The 12,084-nt window shown below is 32.4% G+C and overlaps 1 protein-coding gene across 2 annotated transcripts in view; it reads left to right on the forward strand.

Annotated features, from left to right (window-relative positions):
- Window positions 1-11,689, forward strand: part of Uba6 (ubiquitin like modifier activating enzyme 6) — an 85,982-nt gene extending 74,293 nt beyond the window's left edge. The window contains exons 28-33 of one of the 2 annotated variants that reach the window (XM_047565974.1): window positions 566-683; window positions 1,722-1,915; window positions 2,532-2,659; window positions 3,576-3,663; window positions 4,425-4,519; window positions 7,397-11,688. In XM_047565974.1, the coding sequence (XP_047421930.1) occupies window positions 566-683; window positions 1,722-1,915; window positions 2,532-2,659; window positions 3,576-3,663; window positions 4,425-4,519; window positions 7,397-7,532 (759 nt within the window). In that variant the 3' untranslated portion in view covers window positions 7,533-11,688. Of the gene's footprint in view, window positions 1-565; window positions 684-1,721; window positions 1,916-2,531; window positions 2,660-3,575; window positions 3,664-4,424; window positions 4,520-7,396 lie in introns of both variants that reach the window. The other variant, XM_047565976.1, reaches the window with a different exon arrangement.
- The last annotated feature ends 395 nt before the right edge of the window (window positions 11,690-12,084 follow it).

Raw genomic sequence — 12,084 nt, forward strand, 5'->3', positions numbered from 1 at the left:
GATTACAGGCATGTGCTACTGCACCCAACTATTCAGTAAATATTTTTAACACCTCATATGAAAAGGTTTGTTTTAAATATATTGGAGGTCCCTCAATGAGCAAGATAAACAGAGAGCTCTGTTTTCTCACAATGTACATGCCAGTATAAGAAGAAAGATAATAGACTAAACAAAAATATAGGCATGGTGACACCCACCTGTAATTCCAGCTCTTGGAAGGCTGAGGTGAGAAGATCTGAAGTTGGAGGACAGCCTGGGCAACTTAGCAAGATCCTGTGTCAAAATCAAAACTTTTTTTTAAAGGGCTGGAGATGTAGCTCAGTGGTAGAGTACTGGCCTATCATGCATGAGTACCATAATACCATAAGTACCCAGTACCTCAAAACAAATAAATAACAATATTACTAAGGGAATATGCAATAAATGTTAAGCCATAATGATTAATAATCTGATTAAAATACTTGAGGAAATATTTTTTATTGGTGATCTGACAAAACAGATAAATGATAACAAAACTTAGATGCAGGATATGGTAATGTTAATAAATATAAATGTCTATTTAAAGGTTGTTCAAACAGATGAAACTGCAAGGAAACCAGATCATGTTCCAATTAGTAGTGAAGATGAGAGGAATGCTATTTTCCAACTAGAAAAGGCTATTTCATCTAATGAAGCTACCAAAAGTAAGCAAAACTCTATAATAAAGATTTTTTTTTATTTTCACTAAACTCCATACCAAAAAGTTTGTAGGATTAAATGATAGCAGTAGTAATATTGATTTCACAATCATATGAAAATCACTATCATCTTTAACTCTAACTAAATTCATAATTTTCCCTACCATGACCCTACCTTCAAATGTTAAAATCTAATTCTCCAAATAACATTAATTGTTTTGCTATAGTTCTTACTGTTTTAATTAGATGGTAAGCAGGTCTAAAGAGATGAGCAAAGGGCTCTCGTTTTTAAGAAATTAAAAATTCAGATTAATAGAGTCCTTATTGAGACTAATCTTTAGATAGACCCACTTAAATCACTTTAGGATAAAGACTCATACAGAATTCTTCTTATCCTCCATAATTACTGCCAGGGAATACAAACTGACCATTGTACATCCTTGCTAAATGGTCTTATATATCAAAATACAAGAAAACAGAACTTAAAACACAGAACCATTTGCTCATCTGTTTAGACCTCTTAACTATCTTTTGTTACATAAACTTGTGGTTTCCAGATTTTTGAGATTCTGTGTACACAACAGTAAAATTTCAGGAAATATAATTTAGAATAATAATCACTAGCATGACTAGAAACCACTGATCTAGAAATCTTTCAAAAAGATACATATTTTTACTTGAAAACTGACCCAATTAGTTGTCAGAGGGAAAATGTTCCAGAGTAGGACTTATGAAGTAAATTTTGGATAATATCAAACATTGATGTTTTTATTATAAATTTGGCAACAGGTATGTGGTATTTAACTTTCTTATTTTGCTTTTTACTAGAAGGGGGTTTGAGAGAAAAACTTCTCTAATTTGTTGGTACCAAAGCCATCATTTTTATTTTCATATCCTCTATAACTTTAGTTGCCTGAATTTTTCTTATATTTTTTAGTCATTTAAAAATATAAAAACAAATCTTTAAAAAACACATATTGCTTTTTACCTAGCAATAACTTTACCACTTACTGAGAATTTTATTCTTCTCTTCACTATGATTAGGTGACCTTCAGATGGCAGTGCTTTCATTTGAAAAAGATGACGATAGTAATGGACACATAGATTTCATCACAGCTGCATCCAATCTCCGTGCCAAAATGTATAGCATTGAACCTGCTGACCGTTTCAAAACAAAGCGCATAGCTGGTAAAATTATACCAGCTATAGCTACATCTACTGCTGCAGTTTCTGGCTTGGTAAGTTCATTCTTCAAATAAAAATGCGCCTTTTTCATTACCTGTTTCTGTGTAACTCCAGTGAGTCACTCAGATGTTAGAGATGGTGAGATAAATATAAAATCTTGAGATTTTTTGAATACACAATAATCTACACTTGGAGGTTTTTATGTATATAAATATTTTAACGTAAAAAAGAGCTCAGAATAGATTGTAATCAGTCAGCATTGTATCCTTCATATAAAACAGGTACTCTTTTTTCTTGAATAAAATGAACTTTCCTATCTTTAAATAATTCAGAATCTCTAGTATTCCCTAGTTATTGTACTGTTTTATATCATTATTCTCAAAATATTTTTACAAATTATGTAGTTAATTATCTACCCCTATATTTAGTGGTTTTAGACTGTTGTATTTTTTGAGTTCCCCAAGTAGGGAATAGATTGAAAATTTATAAATAAAATATACTAAAAATGTGGAGACCTAAAAGTAAGAAATTAATTTCTCCAGTTTTATTGCTACTTTTACTCATTATAAAGAAGTACTTGAGAAGAACTTGGGAAGACTTAGTAGATCCAGTTATAGTCATGAATATTTTTAGGCTATTTATATAATCAAATCACCTTTTTTAATCTAGGTTGCCTTGGAGATGATCAAAGTAACTGGTGGCTATCCTTTTGAAGCTTATAAAAATTGTTTCCTTAACTTAGCCATTCCAATTATAGTATTTACAGAGACATCTGAAGTAAGAAAGACTGAAATCCGGTACGTATGGTCTATTTCTCTTGCACAAAAAGAATGAAACAATATAGTCTGTCATTTCAAAGGGAAAAATACTGGTTTCACTCCTCTTTCTGATATGTAAATCCTTGTCATCACTTCAAGATCAGATCAAACATTACCTTCATGAATCATTTCTGACTAAACTGACCAAAAAAACTCTTATAACACTTGATCTGCCACACTATTTAGCATTATACTTTATGGTTCCATCTATGTCTACCTAATCTACATAAATGAGAAGACACTGTGGTGTCTGAATGTGGATCATTAGATTTAGAATCTAATTCCACAAGCTTGTGACAATGGAAAAAATTCCCTCTATTTTTTACATTTCAGGTTGACAATAACCAAAAATTAAAAAAAAAAAAAAAAACTGTCTTGGCAAAGAAGTGCTGCAAAAGCAAACACTCTTATATTTTACTGATGAGAATACAAAATCGTATAATACATAACAGAAATATGGCCCTCTATTTCATATTTTCATATACATTTGCACACATCTCAAATTATATATATGAAAGATAATCATTCTTGTATTATTTGTAATAACCAATGATTGGTTATTATAATAACTCAAATGTCTGTTAATAAAGAACTGGAACATCCACACAATGAAACCCATCCAAGTGTTAAAAAAGAGAAAGCAAACACTCTCTAAAACATATTGATTTGTAACAGGACACTGAAAGGATCAATAAAGTATGGATAAAAGTGGTTACCTGTGTGATGTTATAGAGAAATAAGTGGTGGAGTATTTTAGCAATTATATTTTTCTTTTTTCCCCATGTTAATTCCTAACTAAGTCACAAATAATGAACTCTACAGGAGATTTTTTTATTACTATTATTGAAGGGAATAAAATTCAAATGTTTCTGTTCTAAATATTCTTCTGCAACAGAAATGGAATATCATTTACAATTTGGGACAGATGGACTGTACATGGAAAAGAAGATTTCACACTCTTGGATTTCATAAATGCAGTTAAAGTGAGAACCTTTTTATTCTTTTAGTTCATTAATAACTTTGAGTCTAGTAGTTCCTCCTTATTCAGGTATTGTAAGACCCTCAGTGAATGCCTAAAACCACAAACAACTCTGCACCCTTCATCTATTATTTAATTTACAGTAAATATTAACAATGATAATAGTAAAATAGAACGATTACATATACTGTAATGACAGTGTCTTTCTTTCAAAATGCTTGTTGTATAGTAGGTCTTAGTAATCTTGGGATAGGATTTTATCTTGCTTTATGAATTCTAGAATTTCTACCATTTCACTTAAAGGAAGCATTTACAGCTTTTCTTTGGCATGTCTGAATTGCTATCTATCATCACTATTCACTTTGGGGCTCATTATTACATAAAGTAGGGGTTACTTGAACACTACCACTGCAAAAAATGATCTGATAACCTACCAAGCACCTAGTGAATGAGTAGCATGTACAATAGGTATATGCTGAACTAAAGGATGATTCTAGTTCTGAGTTGATTAGAGCAGGACAACTTGGTATTTCATCACACTACTTAACACAATTTAAAATTTATTTTTTTCTGGAATTTTTCATTTAATATTCTCAAACTGTGGTTCACTATGGAAAGCAAAACCATTGATAAGTGGGACTACTATCGTTTTATTCCTTATTTTATTGACAGTTACAAATATTATTTCGCATAAACTTGCTGTTTCTACTGGTAATATATTTTTGCTCATGTATTTCATTTTCTCTCTTGGACGTTCACTTTTAGGAAAAGTATGGAATTGAGCCAACAATGGTGGTACAAGGAGTAAAAATGCTTTATGTTCCTGTAATGCCTGGTCATGCAAAAAGATTGAAGTTAACGTAAGTGTCAGACATATTCAAGAGAGTCAAAACATAAGCTGTGGATACAGATTGGAAAATTAAATATAGAGGATAATTGAAATCCAAATAAAAGCCTTCCTCTTACCTAATGGCATTGGTCAAGACAGCGAATCTGCCAGGTGATAGCCAACAACCTCTCAAAATCATAGGATTGTAATACCCTTATAAAGTTCTTACAGATTAATCAGGTCTTTAGAGGACAGGCTTAGAAACTTTATGTGGTCAGGAGACTATGTAAAAGTAGAGCCACCTCTTATGTGGAATTGCAGTAATGACTGGACTCATAAGACTGAAATATAAAACAAAAATGCTGAGCTGTTCTTAGTGGCACACACATCTAATCCCAGCTACTCAGGAGGCTGAAGTAGGAGAATTGCAAGTTTCAAGGTCACCCTGGGCAACTTATCAAGAACCTGCCTCAAGAAAAAGGACAGAGATTGCAGCTCAGTGATAAGAGTACTTGCCTAGTATATGTAATCCCCTGATTTCAATACCCAGTACTGCAAAAAAAAAAAAAAAAAATTGACATATTTTTTGTTAAAGGTATATGCTGTGTGCCAGATTCTGCTCTGAGCATTAGATTTACATCAATAAGCAAAACAGTCCCTCCCTACACAAATATGTCAGATGATGGTAAGTGCTGTGGATAAAAGAGAAAAGGAAATGTGAAAAGTAGGGTTTTGAGTTGTAGTTAGTCTAGATATTCCCTCTGCCTCTCATATTCTGGCCTGGTAAGGTGGCCTATGAGCAGAGAAAGAAAAGGGAGGGAGGGAGGGAGGGAGAAACCAAAGAAAGCTGAAGTCTTTAAAGTAGTCCGCATGACCCTATATTATCTGGTTCTTAGTTTTCCCCCTAAGTTACTTTCCTACTTTTCTTGTTCACAATATTACAGGTACCCTGACCTCCTCCTTCCTTTCCCGTGATTACTCTAGCCATGGTCCAGCATGGGACCTTTGTTCTAGTTAAATTCCCTGCTTATCATTCTTTGTGAGATGGAGAACTGGCTTATTCTGACCTCTGGTCTTCGTATTTCCTAAAAAGGCATTTCTCAATTGTATTTAATACTACAACCTGTGCCAACTCCAGTCTTGTTTGCCCAATCAGCTTTGTCTTACTTTTTCTCTTTTATATAGCACTAACAACTGTCTTATGGCTACTGTATATTTTGCTTATATCTATTATTTATGTTCTCTGTCTTCTCCCTACATGCACACTGCAATGATCTGGTCATTGTATTATTTCAAGCACTTAGGCCAATATCTGATATATAATAGGCATCGATACATATGTGTCACAAATAAATGAATCTCTAATGATGGTTTTCTTTAACATACCTGTCAGCCTTTACTATGTTTATCAATTAAGGTTACTATGATCATCCTAATTATTTTTGCCTTTTAAAAAAAAACAAAATTATTATATTAGCTAAGGCATTAACTTGCTTTATATTGTTTTTCATCAGGATCTCAAAGTGACTTTTGGATAAATTCAGAGTAGTATTTAGAATTCTTTTGTTATATGCTACCAAGATGTGAATGAATATATGGTTGTGAAGTGTATTGACTAATGGAATTTAATATTTTCTTAAAATAAGGAAAACTGAGAATTGGCCAAGTATCTCCAATATGATGTGCTTTTGAATAATATTTCTTATTTTATTACATTGTTCATTTAGCAAATATTTGAGTACCTATCAGACAGCTAGATAGCTTAGGTCACTCAGTGAGGTTGTGGCTCAGAACATGAGGTTGGCTTTAGAAAACCCTAGGTTCACATTGCTTACACAGCTATTTACTTTTTTGTCATCTTGCATGCTTTTGAAACTTGGTTTCCATTCTGCACATAGGAATGATTGTGCATGTCATTGTTGATTATTAAAATAAATAAGACATAACAGTGTAGTGGCATAGAAATAGTATTCCATAGTGGTACTCCTGTTAATATTTTGTCATTTTACAAATAGTCTTGCTTTCAAGGAGTTCACAGTCCACTAAGGAAATTGACATGTTGATCATTAATTAAAATGTAATTGCCTCATCATCATTTTTACACTGCACCGTAAGCACTACCAACTCAAACCTCTTGTTCAGTCTAGATTTTACTTGAGCTACCAGTGAAGAAGTTTTATTCCTGGAAAAACAGTAGTTTGTATGAACATATGAATTTAAAAAGAACATGTGTAGTCTTTTTTAGGAAGTCAGATATTTTGGAATGACCTCAAAAATGATGTGTTTACAGTGAGTGTGTAAAGAATGAAGAGTCATGTATGAGACAAAATGTATTTGTAAAATGGAAAGACCTGTTATTATTCAGGATTAAATAGATTGATCACATAGTTCAGAGCCTAGCTTGAAGTTGGTATACGTTATCTGATAGATAATATTAGGCAACAGAATAATATCAAACATATTTAAAGAGAATCTGGCAGCTGTGTAGATCAGTGGGAGAATAGAGACTGGAAATAACTTGCATTGAAGATACTTTTACTGTTTTTTAATAGAAAAAATGCTAGAGAATTTTAAGATGCCTCCAAACTTTATAAGAGTATGGGAAAAGAATTAATTTTCAAAACCATCGCTTTTTTTTTTTTTTTTTTTTTTTTTTTTTTTGGTCTCTTAAGTGGCCAGTGTTCTTTATCATCATCAGCAGTGGTGCAAATTGTTTCACTGTTAGGTAAATGAGTATCTTTGAATTCAGAGCTTTCAGTAAAGAAAAATGAATGTATAACAACAGGTAGGATTTTAGATTTTAAAATAAAGTCTAGCTACAAGTTCTGATTCTCTGGATTGCGATAGTTAGCAAATCATTCTTGCATTTTACAGATATCAAAGTATTCATCTTTGCTTATTTTCTTAGAATGCACAAACTTGTGAAACCTTCAACTGAAAAAAAATATGTGGATCTTACTGTATCATTTGCGCCAGACACTGATGGAGATGAAGATTTGCCAGGACCCCCTGTAAGATACTACTTCAGTCATGACACTGATTAATACAAGTTGTCCTTCTTAAAAATTACTCCAAGACTACTTGATTTTGGACAGAGTGCACTTATTCAAAAGCTTAAAAAAAAAATCAGCTTATAATATTATGGATTTTTCTTTGATGGAGCCTTAATTTTAAGGGAAACATCAGTAGAAAACTACACTGAAGAATTATGAAACATTTTTTATACTATACACTTGTCTAATGCTTCACACGTGGCTGTGATCACAAGCAGTTGTGAACTGGAATACCATTTTATAATGCTTACTACAAATTGGTGTATTAAACTTTCTGGATGAAAAGAAGGAACAAAGTATTTGTGACCAGAAGAGAAAAAGAATGAAGAAATGGAAAGTAGTGAATGCAGCCATCCAAAAGTTTAATTCTACTTTATAAATTTATTTTTTGTTTAGTATTTGAGATCCATTTTTTAATATAAATAGTGTTTAGCCCCCTACAACTCTTATATAATTAGGCTTTGAAAATTTAGTACCAGAGTTGAGAGGAGAGATGGTAGTGGTAGAGAAAGAGTAGAAATTTTAAACTGTGTAGTATAGTTCAATGTCCTGTTACCCCTGCAAGTGTAAACAGAATCTGTTATATCACTGTCTCCCAAAATCAGGATTTTTGTTGATATCGTCAGTGTTGTAAACCATGCACAGTAGATCAGATAACACATTAACTTGAAATAAACGTTAATAGTATTATACAGACTCTGACAGCCCTCTTAGAAAATCTGTGAATGTGAACTAATCATTTGATTTTTAAATATACCTTCCAATGTGGGTATTGTATTTATTTGGAACTCTAAACTTGATCGTCATGGTATATAAAACTAAAAGGTTTTGTAAAGGGAGTGTTAGAAATTTAAAAAATCATCACTAGTAGAGTCTTGATTTTTTTTTTTTCTTCCAGCAACCTAATGGACAGAAAAAATATTTTTGCTTTAAAAGGAAACATGTTGCTTTATTCCCCATTCCCAGAAAGGGAATTGACAAGAATAAAAAATTATTTTTTTAAGTCTTTATCAAGAGAAACATTGTTTTCTATTGCAGATATTCATATAAATGCTTTCATTAAAATGATGTAATAGTACTCAACACTGTAAATTCAGTGAAAACAGCAGGTGATTCTTTTATTACTAAGACAACTATCATGCATTCTAAAGCAACTGGCATTTTATAACCTCAGGAAGTCATTTCCTCTATCTCTTTTTCTTCTACTCTCCTTTTCAGACCATTAATAGGTACTTTGATAAACTAGAAACTATATTCACATCAATATTACTCTAGTTTGGTATACTGTATACTCTGTATTTACTTTCTTTTTCCATTTACAAATAGTTTAAATTGCTTTGTCACCCAGGTGTTTTGTTTCCCTATATAAAAGTGTCCAACTGGAAAAATGTTTTTGGGAGTGGAGAGTGAATTTGTATAATTAAATGATAATCTGTTCATTGGGAGATGGAGAAAATAAAGGATGAGTTTAAGAAAAGGGCTACCACTGGAAAAAGCAATTTTTGATCACCATGTACTACATTTTCCCATTGTCTAAAATTGATGTTACATATATTTGAATCCAGGAATATCAAGGCTTTACAGCTTAGAACTTTAGAGGGTAGAAATGAAAGAACTTTTGTATAGGAGGCCTTTTTTCCACTTTCACTTTGTCCTGTGTTCTTTGGCAGTAATTGATGTTTTCCAGGTAACCATTCAGCAATCCTCAGTCACCTCATCTGTTTAGAAGTAAATTTAGAACCATGCTATAAATTCATATTTACAGACATCTGTGCTGTAGCAAACATAAACAAAATCAGTAAGGATTAAGTTCATTTTGTGATTAAACCTGCAACCATTTCATTATTACTTTTTTTCTGTAGGTAATGGCTGTTACCATACTTTTTTCTAGTAGTTCTAAGCTAGAAAACCAGGGTAAAGTTAATGACAGTTTTTCTCATTGTTTTGTTTATTTCTGTACCATGAAATCACTGTTGGTGATTGAAATACCAGGTGCAAAAATGATTTTGTACAATTTCACTGAATAACTTTTTGCTTATTAAAAATAAATTAAGAAATTTGAGAATATCTTTCTAAACCATGTTCATTAGTTGGCTCCACATATTTTGATTTTGCTATTCATTGTGTGAAAAATGTTGTTTTATATTTCCTGACATTTGTTTTGCATTTGTGCAGATAAACATTCATTGGAAGTGGAGGTACATCAAAGTGCTTTAGGCTCCTGGAAATTCTGTTAAAATAGTTGGGGAGGGTTTATGGGTGTAGTTCAGTAGTAGTGTGTCCACTTAGCTTGCACAAGGGCCTGAGTTCAATCTCCAACACCAAAAATAGACGCATAATCAATCATTAAGTCAGGTGTTACAATGTAAAACCTAGGTCTGGTAAGTCCCAGACTATAGGTTGGGAATTTCTCAAGTCCCTTCCTTTTTAGAGTTTAAAGCAGTTATGTTATTTAACTAAGTTTCTCATAAATTATCCCAAAAATAGAACTAGGAAATAAATACATATCTTTATATTTTATCTATTATGGCACATTCTGGTGGCAGCTGTCCAAAGTTCAGCCATATAGTCCACAATTTATAATTAATGAAAAAAAAAATTTTCCCTTGAAATCTTGACTGAACAAAAACTTTTGACCTAATTTTTTCAATTATATTGAATGTAATCAAAAATTCATTGTGACTACAAATATCTGATCGTTTAGTATGCATTCCTCTAGGATGAGCATAACTATTTTACTTTTCTTAGATTCAAAAACAAATCAGGCATCGAGATCTTGGCGATCAGAGTAAGTATCAATAGGAATTATATTCTCTTTCATGTCTTAAAAGCTTTGTTATTTAAATTGAGACTATATATTTTAAAAATTACATAAAACATAAGCATGCAGTTTAAGGAAAAATTTGAAGTAACTACATACATAACTAGAACACTGATAGCAGCCAGAAACTCCCTCTGCACTCCTTCCCAATCACATCCATCTTCCTCACACACCCTTTGATAATTACCACTATTCTACCTTTTGTGATAACTTTGTCCTCCTTCTTATATTGGTGCCTATGTTAGTAAGCCTAAACAGTACACTTAACCTCCACTGGTTTTTGAACTTTGGCTCTTTTGGACCTCACCACCTTTTCCTGGAAAGTCTGTATTTTTTCTTTTTACTGTAGTGCCACCAAGTGGCACTAGGATATATCCATATGTGTATAGGTTGCTTTCTGGGTTTTTTGGTTCCTTTTTTGACCCTGTTCTGGTATACTGTCTTCATCACTATATCTGATGTATTTTTTAATATTTGTCAAAACAAGTGCTTCCAACTTATTGGTTATTCTTAGCCCTTTGCTTTTTCAGTTCTCAAATTTCTAACTGTAAACATGCAAACCTGTCACTCTTGGAGTTTGCAGTAGTCTTGCCAAAATTTTTTAAATCTCTTATTTACTTAAGCATGAAAAACAATTATTTTATAGTCTCTAATAACCCCAGAATCTAAAACCTTCCTGTGGATCCATTTTTATTTTTATTTTATTTCTTTTATTGTTCATTCTCATTGTCTTGCATCCTATATCTGTTTATGTTCAGTTACTTGCCAATATTGTATTTGAAAACCTGTAGAAATAATTTGGTGCCCAGGATGATAATTTTATTGCTCCAGAGTTTTCCATTTGTTTTTGCTAGATACCTGAGCACTGATTACTTATAGGACCATTTTTATCCAGTTCTAGAGACAGATTTTTCTGGGCCTGCTGTGTGACTCAAAGGTGAACTACTAGATTATACTAGCACTGTGACTTCCTGTTCACCCCTACTCTTAGGTTTCAGCCATTCTACATCCCATAGGATCAGTTTAGGTTACCAGAGCCCCTGCCTCTTGACTGACCTAGGAACTTCCTTTGAATCCCTAACCTAGAGCCTAGGCTCCATGCAGCAAATGCATATGTAAGTGATCTCAGGACACAGTAGTCCCAAATAAAAGGTTTATGATTCTGAATATCTGTCTTCTCCCATGTTTTAGCCTGGGAATTTATTTACTAGCATCAACTCCAATGCTTTCCCATGTTTTTAAGACATATACTTTATCCAAATATTCTAAAGCATTTGAATTAGAATGTTAAATCAGAGTATATAGCCCACATTATTTCATAATGATTATGTGTAAATTATAGTTTATTTCTTTATACTGTATTTCCATCTGGAAATGTACTAAATTCTTTAATAATTTTGTAAATTATTTGCAGTATTTTTTTTTCTCTATAACTTTAACTTCAAAAAGGACAGTTTAGTCAGGTGGTGTGATACATTCCTGTAGAGACTGAGACAGAGGGTTGAAATTTCAAGGTGAGACCATTTCAAGGCAGCTTGGTAACACCTTGTCTCAAAATGTTAAAAAAAAAAAAAAAATTAAGAAAGGGCTGAAGACATAGTAAAGTGCCTCGGGGTACAGTCACTAGTAGTATCACACACACAAAAAAAGCATAGTGACAATTTAGTCTTCTACACACATATGATATGTGTTTGTATCCTAATCATTTTTTATAAAGACACA

Source organism: Sciurus carolinensis, chromosome 10 (genome assembly GCF_902686445.1).
Source record: "Sciurus carolinensis chromosome 10, mSciCar1.2, whole genome shotgun sequence".
Classification (NCBI taxonomy): Eukaryota; Metazoa; Chordata; class Mammalia; order Rodentia; family Sciuridae; genus Sciurus; species Sciurus carolinensis.